At 47.7% G+C, this 17,232-nt stretch overlaps 1 protein-coding gene across 3 annotated transcripts in view; it reads left to right on the top strand.

The window, feature by feature from the left end:
* Positions 1-15,144, top strand: part of TRPC3 (transient receptor potential cation channel subfamily C member 3) — a 54,001-nt gene extending 38,857 nt beyond the window's left edge. Inside the window, exons 10-13 of one of the 3 annotated variants that reach the window (XM_036031778.1) lie at positions 88-135; positions 1,818-1,901; positions 12,235-12,310; positions 13,271-15,144. In XM_036031778.1, coding sequence (XP_035887671.1) covers positions 88-135; positions 1,818-1,901; positions 12,235-12,310; positions 13,271-13,413 — 351 coding nt within the window. In that variant the 3' untranslated portion in view covers positions 13,414-15,144. The remainder of the gene's footprint in view (positions 1-87; positions 136-1,817; positions 1,902-12,234; positions 12,311-13,270) is intronic. The other 2 variants (XM_028520394.2, XM_028520395.2) reach the window with 2 other exon arrangements.
* The last annotated feature ends 2,088 nt before the right edge of the window (positions 15,145-17,232 follow it).

The following is a 17,232-nucleotide window of genomic DNA, read 5'->3' as shown; positions in this document are numbered from 1 at the left end:
AGAGGTTCCTCTCCAGGGCCCTTGTGGGGGTGACAGATGCACAAAGTTCCAGCCTCAACAAACGCCAGTGCCCTTCCTCGTTCACAGTGTACAGAGTGCTGTGCTGTGCGTTTGAACCTCAGGCAACGCTGTGAGGTAGGTGTGACCGTTCCCCCCGTTGTATAGGTGAGACAACCGAAGCCGTTACAGCGATTCACTCACGCAAGGTCACGGTGCTAGCCAGCTCGGGGTGGGCGTGGGGTTCAAGTTCGTGTTGGGTGCCTAGCTCTTCCTGCTCCACCTGCTCCGCTGCACCTGGCTGCCTCCTGCTCACAGCTGTGCTCTGGCTCGGCTCCTGCCCCACCCCACCCCCTCCCCACCAGCTGCACCTTCCACTGCAGGGGAGCTGGTCTCTTAAAGGGGCCAGGCTCTGAATGCTGCCTTGGGCAAATCCTGCTCCTGCCCAAATGGACTTTGTTTCTCTGGGTGTTTAGTCACCCAGGCTTTATCATTTTCAAAGGAAACCTCTCAAGGATGGGAAGACACAGCTCTTACACTTCACACCTTAGAGCCATCTTCCTGTAGGCAGCTGGTTTCGCTGACTCTGTGCCCGGTGTTGTGGTGATGTAGCACAAGCACTAACAGAGAGAGGCATGTAGATAGAGGCCAGGGGGCTTCCTGGGCCCCCTGAAGGAAAGGTGGCCTGCTCCACTCGGGGGTCAGCGGGAAGGACAGCTGTTCTCCTCCAACAGGCTGCTGGAAATGCAGCGAGGGCTGGGGCCACACCCCTGGACGCCCGGCTCCAGTATCTGGTTGAAAACTGCCCTTTTGATTTTACGTTTTAAACTGTACATGGAGCTGCGCTTTAAAATCTCATAGACGTAGACACTCTCTGTGTACTGAGCTGAGCACAGAGTTGGATAAACCATGTTCCCGTTTTTCTTTTTTAGAAGAAAGGAAGGAGCCCCCAGAACTCTTTTGCAATCCAGCCAGCCTTGGTGGGTGGTCAGAGACTGACCCCTGGTGGCTCCTAGGAGAATTCCCTTCGCCAGTGGAGGTTTCCTCCTGGCTCCACTGTGGCAGGACAGAGCAGGGAGGGTCCTCATGCCCATGGGAGACGGGTAGGCTGGTGGGGGCGGGGCGCTGACCTCCAAGCACACCTTGTGTGGGGAGAGTGGGCCCCTCGCTGCCCCGCCCCACCCCGTGCAGAATGGTGGTGACCACATGCGCCTCCTGCCTGGGGGTCCTACCCACTCAAACCAACACGGAGAGAGAAAGGGAAAAGGAAAGAAAACCAAACTTCTCCAGCCCAGCTCTCTCCAAAGTTGTGAGCCTGGCTCAGTCCAAGGCCGAGATCCTGGGGAAGATGTGTGCCTTGGGCAGACAGATGTGCGGGTCACCAGATGCTGAAGGGTGCCGCCCGCACGTGCAGGTTCCTGTTCGGGTGTGGGAGACCCGCTGGGCTGGGAGCAGGGGCCGGCCCTCACTCCCATGCAGCCTCGCCTTCTGGGTGCCCCAGGTTCACTGGGACGAAGCGTCCAAGGTGCCGGGGGCCGTGGTGCTTGCTCAGCACGAGCCGACTTCTCAGAGAATCTTTCCGGCTGAGCAGCTCGGCTGCGGCACCTGCTACTGACCTGCCGATGAACCTGAGCGTGTGGCTCCCACTGACCTTTACCTTTGGAAATAGATCAGGTCCCTTCCAGAGCTCGACTTCCACAAAAGGTTCCTCCAAAGGGGGGACTGCAGGAGTGTTATCCAGGAGAATGAAGTAGATTTATATTTTTGGTTTTCCAAATGAATGTATTCTAATTTACTAGGTTAATTGTATTTTTTCCTAGTTAAACCTCTTCACTCAGTCTAACTCGAGAGTTTTTGAATCACACAGTTTTAACAGCATTCTCAATCAGCCAACACGCTATCAGGTAAGTGTTCACTAGACATCTCCCTGTGTCTGTCTGTAGTTCCGTGTCTGTTTGTAGTTCCGTGTCTGTGTGTGTGTGTGTGTGTGTGTGTGAGTGTGCATGTGGTGTGTGCAATTAGATTTTTCAGATATACTTTGAGGGCAGAATAGAGCATGTTCAACTATGGAGGAAATTTTGTAAATCAGAGCCCAAGTTGTTTTTTTTTTTTTTTTTTTTTGGTTGAGGAGGAAGTTGTTTTGCTCTATTGAGAACAAAATGTTGCCACAATTTCCGAAGGACGCTTACCCTCTGAGCGGGAGGAAGTGGGGTGAGATACGGTATATTTGGAAAGTAATGTTCTGATTTACTTCTTTTTTTTTTTTTAAGATTTTATTTATTTATTTTTTAGAGAGGGAAGGGAGGGAGAAAGAGAGAGAGAGAAACATCAATGTGCGGTTGCTGGGGGTCATGGCCTGCAACCCAGGCATGTACCCTGACTGGGAATCAAACCTGCGACACTTCGGTTCGCAGCCCGAGCTCAATCCACTGAGCTATGCCAGCCAGGCCCTGATTCACTTCTTCAAATTCACTTTTTCAAATGGATTCTTAGGCCGCCCTGTTTCATCAGTGCTACTTTAAAACACTGTTTGCATTTTGATGTTGGATGTGCCATTTGAACACTATTTTCCAACTCAGAAGAGGTTCTAGTCCTTTATTTTCCATCTGGTTGATCACTTTCGATTATCCAGTCTTTAGATATATGATGTGTGCAAGAGCTCAAGAATGAGGAACAAAGGAGTTCTAATGTGTGGTGATGATAATGAATGATTATAATTCTGTTTATACAGTTTTTCTATAGCAGCAAATTCCGCAAAGTTGCTTGGCACACTGCCAAAGTCTGGCTTTTTAATGGTTATATATATTCCATTATGTGGAGTTCTTAATTTGTCAGTCTTCTGTTGTTGGAGATGGATGCCATTGCCCATCTTAGCTACTGCGAGGCACACTGCAGGCAGCGACCTTGCACACGTGACATTTGCAGTGGGGCGGTCCGTAGCACTGTCTGGTTCCAGTGTAAGTGCATCTGAGTTTCTAAGTGTTATCAAACTGATGTTGGTGGGATGTGTACCAATTTAAATCCTTAAACTAAATCTGTGAGAGTGCCCGTATCCTCCTTAATTTTCCAACAGCACGTTACCAAAGATTTTTCTCTTGCCCAGATGGTGAAGATGGTGTCGCAGTGTAGTTTCACTTTGCATTCTTTATCATGAATGAACTTGACCCTCTTTTTACTGTTAGTGTTCTCCGTACTTAAGATCCAGTATGTCTCTTTTGGTGGGCTTTTTGCTATGAATTAAGAGGAATTCTCTCAAGGATTATTTTAAGAAATCAGTCCTTTGTGCCATGAATTGAATTCCCCACTTCCCACCCCCCAGTGTGCTGTGTCTTTTTAATGGTTACGAGTGTTTTTCCCAACTTTCTGATTTTTGTGTAGTCAATTTTACAAATGTTTTTATGATGTCAGATTTTTGTGTCCTGTTTAGAAAGATCTTCCACCATATGAGAAAAAAATTATGTATTTTCTTTAGTACTTTCATGGTCTAACTTTTTACTGGAAGGTATTTGATCCGCATAGAAGATATTTCGATGCGACATGTGAGATGAGGATTCCGATTTATTTTCCGGACGATGGCACAGCGGCCATGCTGAGTCATCAACCTTTTCTATCGATTTAAAATACCACCTTTATCATCGACTAAGTTCCTGTGTGTGTTTAATAACAGTTCTGGGCTGTCTGTGCTGTAGAACCACATCATTTTAATTATTATAATTTAAAGGAAAAATCACACCACACAAATAAAATACGTACACACACTCCCACGTCCTTACTTCAGGACTCTTATTTTACGTGTTTTTTTAGGCTCTTCTGTCTTGTTTATTTGTTTGAACTTTAGAGTCTGCTTGGCCAGTTTGCCAAAGACCTTGTTGGTGTTTTCACTGTGATTGTGTTAATCCAAGAGTGGACACCCTTATCATGTTCTGCCTTTGTTGTCGAGAACATGATGTATACCTTTCCCTGCGTTCAGGTCTTCTCCAGTGTGCTTAGTGTCACTTCAAAGTGACCCTCATAATGCTCGTATTAATTAGGGTTCAGTTTGGTGCAAAGGACACAGAACCACCAAATGTACCAGCCACTGAGTGGTTCAAAGAAGACAGAAATGTCTTTCTCACGTTCAAGAAGTCAGGAGGTGGCCATCCCAGGCCTGGTAGGGTCCCTAAGGATGTCTGGGACTCATGCTTTCTCTACTGTGTCAACCTCTCTCTCCGTCTGACAGGTTCTCAGGGCCCAGGACAGCTATCGGAGCCCTGGCTGTTGTTTCTGGATTCCAAGATACAATTGGAAGGCAACAAGGAAAAGAGCCCTCCTCCCTAGAAGGAGCTCCTATAAAGTAGCACAGATAGCTTATCTGCAATGGAAACTAAGAAAGAAAGTTTCAATTCCAAGTGGCCTTGTGCCAAGCTAAAAAACAAAACAAACATAACACAGGGAAGAGAACTGATAGTCCCTGCTGAAGTGGATTCCGTCGTTTGTCTTGGGCTTATCTGTGTGTCTTTGCACATAATGGTATCTCTGTTACTTGGTTTCCAAGTTTCAAGTGTTATCTTTTGACCCTCCAGCCCTAAAAGATGAGAAAATCAATGTGCTTGTTTATCTTGTATCCTGTTCCCCCGTCTCCTCCCAGTTCTTGCTGGTTACACCGTTAGAACTGTAGGAGAGGGAGGAAAAAAACCTTCCTCTACCCATCAGGTCTGGCCCCTAAGGCCTGTGAATTAAACTGGCAGAAGACAGATTAATGGGAGGGGAAACAGCTTATTCACACACGCTGAGCCTGTAGGCAGGGGAGAAGAGCAGTAACTGGGAGGGGCAGCGAGAACGTGGGGTTCAGATACCCTCTGGGAGAAGCGACAAGACACAGGAGCTGAGGTTTGGGCTCCTGGGGGGGGAGTCCTGGGGGGTAAACAAGTCCGTTTGCAGGAAGGACAGTGCTGGGAGAGACAGGTCGGCGGCTCTGGGAAGGGTTGCTTGTGCAGACCCGTCTCCGTGCCAGCCTTCGCCCCGGTGACAGTGCCCGAGGGCGGAGGGCGAGCCCTTCCCCCGGGGGAAGCTGCTGTCCTGCTTTTGGGGGGTGGGAGGGGGCCGAGGTTGCTCTCGTCACGTCACGTTCTGCTTCTCAGTGGCCTTCAGCTCGAAACAAGCCTTGTGCCCCTGTGGCATGTTTTGGGGTGGCCTCTTCTGGTCCCCTTCCCCCCCTGCCAGGGGTGCAGCCCACCTTTGTGTCAGTTAGAGCCCCGCAGCCGGTCAGTTTGCCAGTCTTTGCCACCGTTTTCAATTCATCTCTTTGTTGCCTATTAGTGTTCTCGTAGAGTCTTCAGGAAGAGATGGTGGAAACTATGTTTTCTGAGTTACTTCATGTTCTCAAGTATTTCCTATTTTCTGTATGTTTATACTGACCGGCTGTAAAATTTTTGGACATGACTTTATTTCTTTCCTTCTTTTTTTTTAAGATTTTATTTATTTACTTTTAGAGAGGGAAGGGAGGAGATAGAGAGAGAGAGAAACATCAATGTGCGGTTGCTGGGGGCCATGGCCTGCAACCCAGGCATGTGCCCTGGCTGGGAATCGAACCTGCGACCCTTTGGTTCGCAGCCCGCGCTCAACCCACTGAGCTACGCCAGCCAGGGCTTATGACTTTATTTCTTAACGCATTTGTGCACCTTGCCCCCGCTCCTGCAGTGGCGTGCTCATGGGGGGCGTTTGAGGCCAGGCTGAGTGCTCTCTGGCTGAGGTTGCAGTTTGAAGAACCCAGATTTTATTTAAAATCTTTTAAATCCAATAACTGGCTCTTGAGTGTTCCATAGATGGCTCTGTGTGAATTTTCCCGACACACAGTACGGCTGTTCCATCTGCAAATTCAAATCTTCTCCTATCTCTGAATGATTTTCTTGAGTTACATCTTGAAACATTGTTTTTGCTCCATCCTCTGGGGTTTCGTCTTCCAAGACTCCAGCTAGGTGCCTGCTGAGCCTCCTCCGCCCGTCTTCCACGGCTACCTTTTTTTTTCTCTATTCCCTTTCACGTTTCAGCCATTTCCCCTTTTGCCTCTTCTTTCTAAACTGTATTTTGTCTTGTCCCTCTGCATGTGTGCGACCTCGGATCTACCTTTCATTTCGGTGATGATTTGGGTTTTCCCTTCTTGAAAGTTGTCGGCTTGTATATCATCGCTGTCTCCCTGAGGACTTCTGGAAAATGTGACTTTTCTTCATCATTCCTCCTTCAACCCTGACTTCTAAGCTTCTGTAGACTTTATATCAAAAGGTCAAGAAAGAAAGAGTTTGTTTTTCTGTTTATGATTCTCCTTGTTGCTTTTGAGTAATTTAGAAGAAATTCCTAAACTCCCTGGCAAATCCAAACTTCTCGTGGCTGAAAACTGTGTTGCTTCTAAAGGAGACGATTCTTGCTGAATGCCCAGGGGCCCTGGAAGCCTGCGTGTTCGTGTTCTCTAAGGAGAGCGGTTCTCTGTGCCCGTGGTGCCATCCTCCATGCCTCCCGGAAAGCGATGGCAGGGAAAAGAGGAACTCGGAGGGAAAAAGTCTCCATCAGCTGTGCGCACACCAGTTGAACTTGGCCCAAATGTCTTGGTTATCCTTAGATAAAACCTCTCAAGCCCTGGCTGGCGTAGCTCAGTGGATGGAGCGCGGGCTGCGAACCAAAGTGTCACAGGTTTGATTCCCAGCCAGGGCACATGCCTGGGTTGCAGGCCATGACCCCCAGCAACCACACATTGATGTTTCTCTCTCTCTCTCCCTTCTCTCCCTAAAAAAAAAAATAATAAATAATAAATAAAAGTTAAAAAAAAAAAGAAATAGTACAGTATTGAGTCCTAGATGGAATACACATGATTTAAAAAAAAAAAAAAAAACCCTCTCGATTACGGACTCTGTGAGTGACAACCACCGTTGGCTTAGTTGTTGTGCATCTTTGTTCTCTGCCGTGTGACTTTAATATGCAACCTGCCTCACAGAGACTCCAGGTCTCACTCTGCTAGATGGGGGTTCTCCTCGGAAGCGGTCCCTGTGGGACACAGTAATTCTAATGCCGCTACCAGGATTCAGGGCACTTTTGGAATATCTCCGAAGAATCACCCAACATCATGGAAAGGGCTGACCTGTGTTTGCCCCCGGTTGGAGCGGCACGTCATCTTGGCATTCCCACGAGCTGTCTTTCCCCCGTGAACCGAGGGACAGGCGGTTTCCGTGTAGTGTCACGTGCGGGGCGAACCGGACGTCGGTTCAGCGTGAGGCGTCTGCGCGCCCTGCGGCGAGGCTCACACTTGGGGCAGGGGTGCCTAAGTGTGTGTAAGCCACGAACGTGCAGGTGAAACTCTTTGCGGGCTGCACGGAAGGCCGAAGACACACCTGGTCTTGAAGGGGGAGAACTCTGAGCGGGTGACCACAGTTTCCCCCGCAGCTGGAAGGGGAGATGGAGAGAGGTGTGCCTGCCTGCTGCCCGCTCCTGGTGGGGGCTGTGACCCGGGGGGCCTGGCTCGGGACGTTTCCAGGGAGCCCGAGCACTGGGCGAGCTTCCAGAGTATTTTCTTTCCCCGTTATCATCCCTCTGGGCCCAAATGTTAGTTTCCACAGCCTCCTTCTAGCATGGTTTCCGATAAGGTTGCATAAATAGTTTAGAGAGATTGTACTAGGGAGTGTAGCGATCTTAGACTTCAAACTTGATCTCTGCAAATGACGCCAACAAGAGCTGACCTCTCCTACACAGGAAGTGTGCTGTTAGTGCATCTGACTGTTTAACCCGAGCAAGGCGGGAGTTGAGTCTTGCGGCCCCCAGGACGTAGGTGAGGACAGGGACGCCTTCAGCATTGCAGCCCACATTCGTTCGTTCCCCCGGCTGGAAGAGAAGGCCCGCGTTCGGGAGGAAGCCAACGGGCAGACATGCTCCCCGCTGAGCCACCTGCGGGCTGAGGCTGCTCCCTGGTGTCGGTCACCGCCGCCCCGACAGTGCCCACGGTTCTCAGTGTCCCCTGCCCTCTGTGTGGCAGGCCTGAAGGGCCGCCCCTCTGACCGGGCGGGGCGGGGTTCCGCGCTTGGCCAGGCCCTGCGGGCTGCGTCCCCTCTGCACAGCTCCCTCACCCGGAAACCGGGCTCTGACTTGGGGTGGACCTTGTTGTCCCCCTTTCCCTACGGAGAGCCACTGTCCCAGGCCCGTTGGTTTGTTGAAAAGACGGTCCTCTCCCGCTGACGGCGCTGCCCGCCTTCCCTGCAGCAAAGTGGAAATTTAGGTTTGTCAGGGGCAGAAAGCACAGAGGGGCCCGAGGGCGGTTTCTCTCTCGTCCCGGTTCTCTGTGCTCCCTGACAGTTGCCAGGGGCAGCTCGGCGAGCGTGCGGGCAGGTCTGCTGGCAGTGGCGGGTGATGGGGGGCAGGACGCCAGGCCCCCTTTTGTTCAGGCAACCCTCATCTTCAGGAGTGGTGGCCTTGGGTGTCCCGTTTCCCTTGGCTTGTCGAGGGGGGGGCACCCCCTCCTTTCCATGCCGGGAAGAAGCTCATGATTTCTGTCCGTGTCTCAGTCTTTTCCTTGCGGGGGAAGGAGGAAGTGGGTGGTGGGTTCAGGGCTGGCCTGGTGATGGACTAAGCCTGAGGGGAGGTGGCCGGCCCCTCCTGCTGGTGGCAGCCTGGACTCAGATCTCGGGGGCCATAGCGTCCTCGGTCATCCCCGGTTTGGGGGTGACGAACAATTCCAGGACAACAGAAGAAGTCCCCTTAGACATAAGGTAGTGTTTTATTGGCACCCTTTCTTGTATACAAGTGTTCTATTGTCTTAATAGGGTCAGATGTATCGATCTTCTCCTTACGGTTTTTCCTTTATGTCAGCCTTTTCGAGAAGCATTTCCCTTTCCCTTTGGAAGCGGCTGCTCGCCAAATTCAGATCGTTTGTCCAGTTGGCGTGTGGCGTGTGGCGTGTGGCGTGTGGCGTGTGGCATGAGGCAGAGACCCGGACTCACCTTTCCTCGGGGCGGTCCACTGTCTCGGCACGACTTGTCGGATAGTCCCTTCCGGCTGCTGTCATTGCTATGCGTTTGTTTGTACAGGAACCTGCCCTCACTGTCCCCTCAACTGGATCACACCCTGGGTGTGTCCCCCATCCTCGTGAATTGTTCCAGGGACGTTTTGTTTGTTGTTGCCTCCTGAGTACCCCGTGCCCCTGCCGGCACGGAGGGGTGGGCCTTCCGTAAATATTGGTGCGTGACGGAGCGAGTTCAGGCTAATCATATCCACCCAGCTGTGAGTCTGTCCCATGGTCTGGGTGCCACGGAACTCCATGGTTTTCTGTGGTGCCGTGGCAGGTACGGTGAGCTTTTCCTGTAAGCCACCTCCAGATCAGTCGGTCATTATTTTCTGAGACAGATGTGTTGGATCTTCCCAGGTCCTTTTACTTGACCTTGGCTCCTCTCGGGTCACGCAGGTCTGTGATTTCTATAGCCTTAAAACTGGGATCTGTGTCTCATTCTCACTCTACAGTGGTCCTTGCTCACCTGCGGCTCCACCTTCCGAGGTTCCAGTCACCTGCCACCAACTGCAATCCAAAAACGTTATATGGAAAACTCGAGGAATAAACGATCCATCAGTTGAATGGGGTGCGTTCTGAGTGGCATGGTGAACTCTCCCGCCGTTGTGCTCCGTCCCACACGGGATGTAGATCAGCCCTTTCTTTGTCCGGCATAGGAGTCCTGCCCGCTGGTCACTCGGCAGCCGCCTCGGTTATCACGGGGACTGTCAGGGTATCACAGTGCTTATGTTTGAGTCGCTCCGATTTGACTTAGTAACAAGGACAGTGATGCAGGCAATTTGGATGTGACAGAGAGAAGCCACAAAGCGCTTCCTTTAAGGGAAAAGGTGGAGGGTCTCCATTGAACAAGGAGAGAAAGAAGACCACACCCTGAGGTTGCTAAGGTCCACAGGAAGAACGAGCCTTCTCTCCAGGAAACTGCCTGATTTAGAAATTAAGCGTTATTATAGGTTTCTGTGTACAGGAAAGAGCAGTATTTATGCAGTTTAGTACTGTCCGTGGTTCCAGGCATCCCCTGGGCGGTCTCGGAAGCCACCCCCATGGGCAAGGGGGGACCACTGCATCTGCATTTGAGCTCAGACCTTGTGCTCTTTCTTATCTTTTTAATGTGGCATTGCCATGCGCCCACGAATGTGTGCACCATAGTAAGCCATGGAGCATAACTATGGGCACACCTATGACGCCACCTCCTGCCACAGAAGAGCATCACCGGCCCTCACCTCTACCACAGGCGCCGCCCCCCAGCCCACGCCCTTGCCGCCGGGTCATTGGAGCCTGAGGTTTGGGTCTCTCCCCCTGTCTCTCTGCTTTTCTTTCCAAATAACAGGCTTACGTCATTTGTAGATCATCCTAAAAGTGCATTAGGCAGACCGACTTCTTATTGAGCTTTGTAAGAATGATTTCATACTTCAGGAATTCAGTTTGAATTTCCTGTTTGACATTTATGCTTCCAAGATCCTACCCATGCTGTCGTATGTGGCTCCGGTTCATTGATTTCTTTAGTGAACGCGGTAACATCATATTGTGCAACCTACCGGGACGTGTCTAGTCCCTTGTCGATACTTGTTTAGATTGCTTTCCGTTTTTGTTTTGCGGGGTAGTTTTTGCTATTTTGGACAAGATTGCTATAAACGTTGTTTACGCCTCTTGGTCTACATACGTGGGTGAAGTTTCCCCAGGCGCTGCAGCAAGGGGCGGACTTGCTGGGCGAAAGCGTCCGCAAATGCCCAGCTCTGACAGGGAGCGCCAGACTGCTTTTCACAGGGGTCCGCTTATACTCCGCCGCCACAGCGGCGATTTTCAGCTGCCCCAAGGACGTCTAAAGCCTGCGACACCTGACTATCTAGTCCGGGGCACTGGCCTCGTTTCCCGTAGAGTGTCAAACAAGAAATGGCAACAGCCAACACAACAGTAGCTGTCCAGTGTGAATGAATCCAAATTATATTTACGTTTTGGTTAGATCGGCAAAAAAGGAATTTTTTTGCTGTGCTGAAGAATTTTAGTAACTAGTTTGTGTGTGCCACTAACATGGAAAAGGCTGAAAATCTCTGCGTGAGAGTGTAACAATCCTGTTGATCCACACCCTTTCCACTCTTGGCATTATACAACTTATTATTTCTTCCCTTTTTAGGTGTAAAATTCCGTTTTCCTTGTAATTTGCATTTTCCTGAGAAAAGAGTGGAGGATTGTTTCACATGTTCACTGAACGTTCATGGTTCCTTTTCTGTGAAATCTCTGGCTTTTGCCCCTTTTGCTACGGGTTCACTGAGTTTGTCATATGGAGTTAAAGTTCTTCACATATTTTGGATCCAGATTCACTATCGGTTACGAGTATTGCCGATATTTTCTCCCCGTTGGGGGCTTGCCTGTCCACTGTCTTTATGGTCTCTTTATAAACAGAAGTTTTCATAAAATTTTAACTGTAGCAAAGTTGAATTTGTCAACCTTTCTATTGTAATTGGAATCTTTTATCTTGTTAGAAAACATGCAGCTCTGAGTTTATTCTCTTCTGTACTGTCTTTTGAAGAATTTAAAGGCTTTGTCTTTCATATTATGATGCACGTGGAGTTCATTTCTGTGCCTGGTAGGCGGTAGAGTTCCAGCGTGAATTTTCCCGTAGGGATAAACAATTATCCCGTGAGAGCGTTCATTTAGAATGAATATGTTCACCCTACATCTTGCTACGAGAGGACAGCATACAACATAACAGAATAAAAGAAAAGGGACTGGCAGGAAATACATCAAAGTAACAACGGAGATTCTCTTGGGTGGTGGGATAATTGATGACTTTATTTCTTTTGTTCTTCTCTGTATTTTCCAAATTCTCTCTATTACGCATAGATTCAGGGTTGTTCTTGTTTTTAAATGGAGAGAAAAACGGTAATATCTGTAATGACAATGCAGTGCCAACACACCTTAAAGAGAATCCATACTGGAAAAAGAAATCATGAATTCAAATCTTCCAGCTTAACCTTTTTACAAAGCTTCTTCTGTTCTTGGGGTGGGAAGGCGCTTGTGAATTATGCCGTTAGTCTCAGTAGGAGGTAAAAAAGAGTTGAATCCTGAAACCTGCGTGATTCCTCTGTGGAGAGTCATACAGACTTTCTCTCCCCGAGCTGCTTGCTCGGCAGGCATGTGAGGCTCTTTGGAGAACAGCACCCAGGCCACTCCGTGCCTCACTGCTGATGCGCTCCCCTCCTCTCCTCCGACAGCAGATAATGAAAAGGCTCATAAAGCGGTACGTCCTGAAAGCACAAGTAGACAAAGAGAACGACGAAGTCAATGAAGGTGAGCATCTCCACGTCGGGAAACATCCCCTTCCAACCAACGTCGTGAACTCGGGGCACTTCCTGGGGAAGCAGACTTTAAAAATCCAGTCTTGGCAACAGTTTGGGTCCCTCCAAGACTGACAGGAGAATCTTAGGTTACATTTCCAAAACTCTGTCTTTTTAAAGAAACAGTTTGACCAAGTCGGTCAGCGACCACTTACCCCCCCTCAGAGTGCCCTGATTCTTAGGATGTAAACACTGTTGTCTTTCTTTTACTTCCCGGTTACGTAAGCCGGTTGGTACTTTCTATGAGTTCACAGGAGTGTTAACACCTTTCCAGTGATGCAGGTAAAGTAATGGTTGGCTCAGACAGAATCCCCACTTCAGAAAAATCTTTTTTTTGTTGCCCCCCCCCAAAAAATCTCTAACCCCCTTTTCCCATCCATTTTTCTCTTTTGCCTGTTATATTTCTCCTCAGCTCCTTATTTAAATGTGCCTATTTTCCCGGTAAATCCTAGGCAGGGCACCCGTGTGAGCTATAAAAGTTCACCGTGAAAGGCTGGGGTGTAGGCCGAAGCACTGGCCCGAGTTGAAAAGAAATCAGCCTGGAGAAATAAGTCGGAACTGTAGCTTATCACACCAGCGAGGTGCCCGCACCTGTCTGCACTGAGAAGAGAAGGAAGAGTGCCAGGCATCAGCACTGTTGCTGGGCTGCGAAGCCAGTGCTCCATGAATGCCAGGAGGCCCTTGCAAATCTGAGCCAATCTGCTGGTGTGTGTTTGTAGAAAAGAAATCTGCAAATATGCAAATGAGGGCCAACCAAAAAATCCAATCATGCTGACCTAGAAAAAATCTACCTTGGTGACCTTACGAGGCAAATGTGTCTATGTCGTATGATTTTTCACTCTTTGTTCTTTCCTAAATCCAAAGAGCAAATTACTAATTGTGGTTGTTGTTTTTGTTTATGCAAATACTTTAGGTGAATTAAAAGAAATCAAGCAAGATATCTCCAGCCTTCGCTATGAACTTTTGGAGGACAAGAGCCAGGCGACCGAGGAGCTCGCCATTCTAATCCACAAGCTCAGTGAGAAGCTGGCCCCCAGCACGCAGAGATGTGAATGACTGACGTGTGACCTGGAGTGTGGCTCTGACTATAGCACAAACGTGGGCAATAATATTTCTAAGTATGAAGTACTTGAAAAACCATGGTGTAAATTTTTAGTACTAACTACCTTTATCATGTGACTCTTTAAAAATTAGGTCTTAATGATTTTACTGTTTTATCACATGCAGATGGTCTTCGTTTTAATTGTCTGCATTGACATCGTGCACAGTGACAAGCCACTGCATTGAAAGGCCCAATTACTGCCATTGTTGTCCATTTGCGAATGAACTGTACTATGTCTTTGCACTATCTGTTTGCCTCCAAGAGACTGTGAGGAAGCTCCTTGGGGACAGGGACCGCGTCTCATTCATCTTTGTGTCTCCAGCATCTAGAACAGTGCCTGGTACAAAGTAGGTGCTCGGTAAACGTTGTTAAAACCAACTGAACTGAACTGCCAACTAGATACGAATATGAATACGAATACAGGTACAAATACAAATACAAAGGCCATCACTATGTAGCACACCTTCTCCTTTGTCCAAGCGCTGAAGGGATTTTTTAAAAAATAGACACTGAAGACATTTTACAAGCAGCTGTGACTTGGTCAGATTTTCTTAGAATTTTTGGCCTCACTGGTAATCCTAGAACCTTTGAGTTCCAAAGGAAGAATTTAACAATGATATGGGTTCATAGAGAATATAGTTATGTTACATATTTAAGTTTCGTAGTATTGTTCAAAGCGACACATTAAAGATTTTTCTAAAGTATATAGTGTTTGTTTTCTGTCTTAGATTTTTCATTCGTTGTGTTTCAGTCATTGGGACGGTGGATGTTTATAAGGGGGCTCTGCAGGGTTGTTATTTTGTTAGAAGCTCCTGATTTCTGCCTCTGATGCTTTAATGCTAAATAAGGCATCGACAGCTGACTTCCTGCCTTGCCCACTTGCTCCTTTCTGAGTTTTGGAGGGCGTGCTCATGCGCAGAAACGGGGCAGAGCAGTGGTGGTGCACCTGGCGGGGGAAGGGGGGGGCACGGTCCTAGCATCAGCAGGTGGGTTTCATTTCCCTTTGACACCTGTCTTTGCCCTTGCGTCCAATGATTGACATCCTTTCTCTGATGAAAGCATTTCAGTTACACTTTCTATGCAAAACAGGTTGTGCTGTGTCTGTATGTGAGTTCCTACAGATGTTCTGTGACTGAGCTGGACACTGGTGACACCCACACTGCCTTGAGACTTTAACAGGGAAAGGGGACACAGGCCAGTGCGTTCCCTGTCTCTTCACAGACACTCAAAGCAGGTTTTGGGGGGTTCTTTTGTCCAGGTAGGTTTAAATGTCTCGCAGAATTATGCTTAACATCCTGATTCTCTTTTGTCTGTTCCTGCCAAGGCTTAGAGGAATACGAATTGTGGTCACACCTCAAAGATAGTTTTATAGGCCCTAAACACTGATTAAATACGTAATACTTAAAAAATCATTACTCTCACACAGCAAGCTTTCTAGACATGAAGACAAAAATGAACATGAAACGAAACTACATAAAGCTCTTTTAAGAATTTCATAATTTCTTCTTGGGATTGTAAACAATTAAAATTAAGAAAAGAACTTTATACACTTTTGCTACCACTGTAGACTATTTCATGAACTTTTGTGCTATTCTAATAGTACTTTGTCTTAAACGTTTTTCAAACTTGATGTATTTCATGTTATGCCTCAGAACTGAATAAAATGTTGAATTTTTTCATTGTTATGTTACTCTAGTATATGAAAACAGTCAAGATATGGAATGTCCATCATGAACAATACTCTCGGGCCTTACAGTATTGTCTAGGACTCTAAGTGTGGGCATTTTTGAACAGAATATTGAGTAACATTCCCGATTGGGAGTTGGGGAAACGTCGGATTCTGCTGGAGACATTCAGCCTAGGGTCCTCGGGGCCTTGAGTCAAGATGAAGCTCACAGCATGTTTTCAAGTCCACACCTCCCACGACTGTGGGACCCTCAACACAGAGCAGGCACGCCCCTGTCTATTATGGGCTGAATCATGCTCCCTCCCCAAGTTCATGTGTTGAAGTCCTAGCCCCCAGAGCCTCGGAATGTGACTGTACCTGGAGATGGGGCTGTACAGAGATGATTAAAACGAAGCCATTAGAGGGGGCTGAATTTGGTATGACAGGTGTGAGTATGACAGGTGTGCTGATCAGAACAGGAGACGAGGACCCGACCTAGAGGGAAGACCAGGTGAGGGTGCAGGTTGAAGACGGTCAAGGGGAGATGGCCTCAGGAAGTTGGTTTGTTCCCTCCTGACACCTTGATCTTGTACTGCTAACCAGTTAGACCCTGTGAGAAAATGAATTTCTGTTGTTTAAGCAGCCCAGCTTGTGGGGCTTTGGTATGCTGGCCCTATCTTTCCAATCCCCCTAAATTCTACAGCATTCTGGTACAATTCTGTGTTATCCTATCTCCTCTATGGCTATTTTTCAATTTACTTCTAAGGTTTATCTGTGTTTTTGTTGAGTCTAATATATATTTCCCCCAATTGCTACACAGCTAACCCATTTCAGGGCATTATTTATTTTAATATGGTTATTTTAGCCTCAGAAATTGTCTGGAACAACTTGGAACCTAGGCAAAACCTCATAACCTTCTGTTGGAAATAATTTCTCTTCCTAAGAAACACCTCTTCTCAGGGGTTTTATTCTTCTTTAAAAATATTTTATTTATTTATTTTTAGAGAGAGGGGAAGGAAAGGAAAGAGAGAGGGAGATAAACATCGAAATGTGGTTGCCTCCGACACACTCCCACCTGGGACCTGGCCCGCAACCCAGGCATGTGCCCTGACTGGGAATCGAACCAGCAACCCTTTGGTTCGCAGGCCAGCACTCAATCCACTGAGCCACACCAGCCAGGGCAGGGGTTTTATTCTTGATTTACAATCGTCTGTTAACTTGTCCTTAGGAGACCACATAAACCAGGAAAGGGACAGTATCTGTTCACCCACGGTGTTTCTGCAGGCAGAGCATGCTGTGTGCACCAAGGCAGGGCTGATGGACTCCTGTCGAGGACTGTCAGCTCTGGGTCAGATCCTGGGTCACCATACGTGACAGCAGTCTGACGGTCCCTGAGGCCTTTTCAGGAGGTGTGCGGTTTTGAAACTGTGTATTGTCAGAACACTAAAACATTATTTGCCTCCAAAAGCCATGCAGGTTAATACTGCTGGTACTTCAGCATGAATCAAAGCAGAGCTTTCAAACTGGAGTACTAGTCTTTCTTCTTCTTGCCCACATTGGCAGGAAACAAAAGTTTCAGAGAAAAACATTCACTATGAAGCAGTAAAAATAGTTAATTTTAAGTCTTTGCTCTTGAGTGTCTTTTTAAATACTCTGGGTGATGATATGGGAAGTATGTATAAAGCATTTCTACTAAACACCAAAGTACATGAGCTGTCTCAAAGAAAAGCACTGGTGTGATTATTATTTGGGTGGCTAGCTGAGCTCATTGCTTTTTTCCCCCCGAAAGCACAACTGACAAATTATGATTATTCAGACTTTGTGGCTATTTGGCATGCACATTCTTATGAATTGAAGGAAACATCATTTCAAAGAGAACAATTGACATTTGTTGTCAAAGCTTAACATTTGAGCCTTGACTCACAAATTAGAGTTTTGCAACATTTGTATCCACTCTCTGAGGTTGGCAGCTTTTTCAATACTTAAAATCTTTTCTGATGAAATCATTGGTGACAATAACAAAAGGGGCTTTTGGATCTTGTATGATGAGGCCACCTTCCACATTGCAACCAGCCTTCAAAAACTACCACTTGTGGAGTTTGGACCA

The sequence above is a fragment of the Phyllostomus discolor genome, chromosome 8, assembly GCF_004126475.2.
Source record: "Phyllostomus discolor isolate MPI-MPIP mPhyDis1 chromosome 8, mPhyDis1.pri.v3, whole genome shotgun sequence".
In the NCBI taxonomy this organism is placed as follows: Eukaryota; Metazoa; Chordata; class Mammalia; order Chiroptera; family Phyllostomidae; genus Phyllostomus; species Phyllostomus discolor.
The sequence above is the reverse complement of the archived record's forward strand: the minus strand, read 5'-3'. Positions and strand labels throughout refer to the sequence as shown.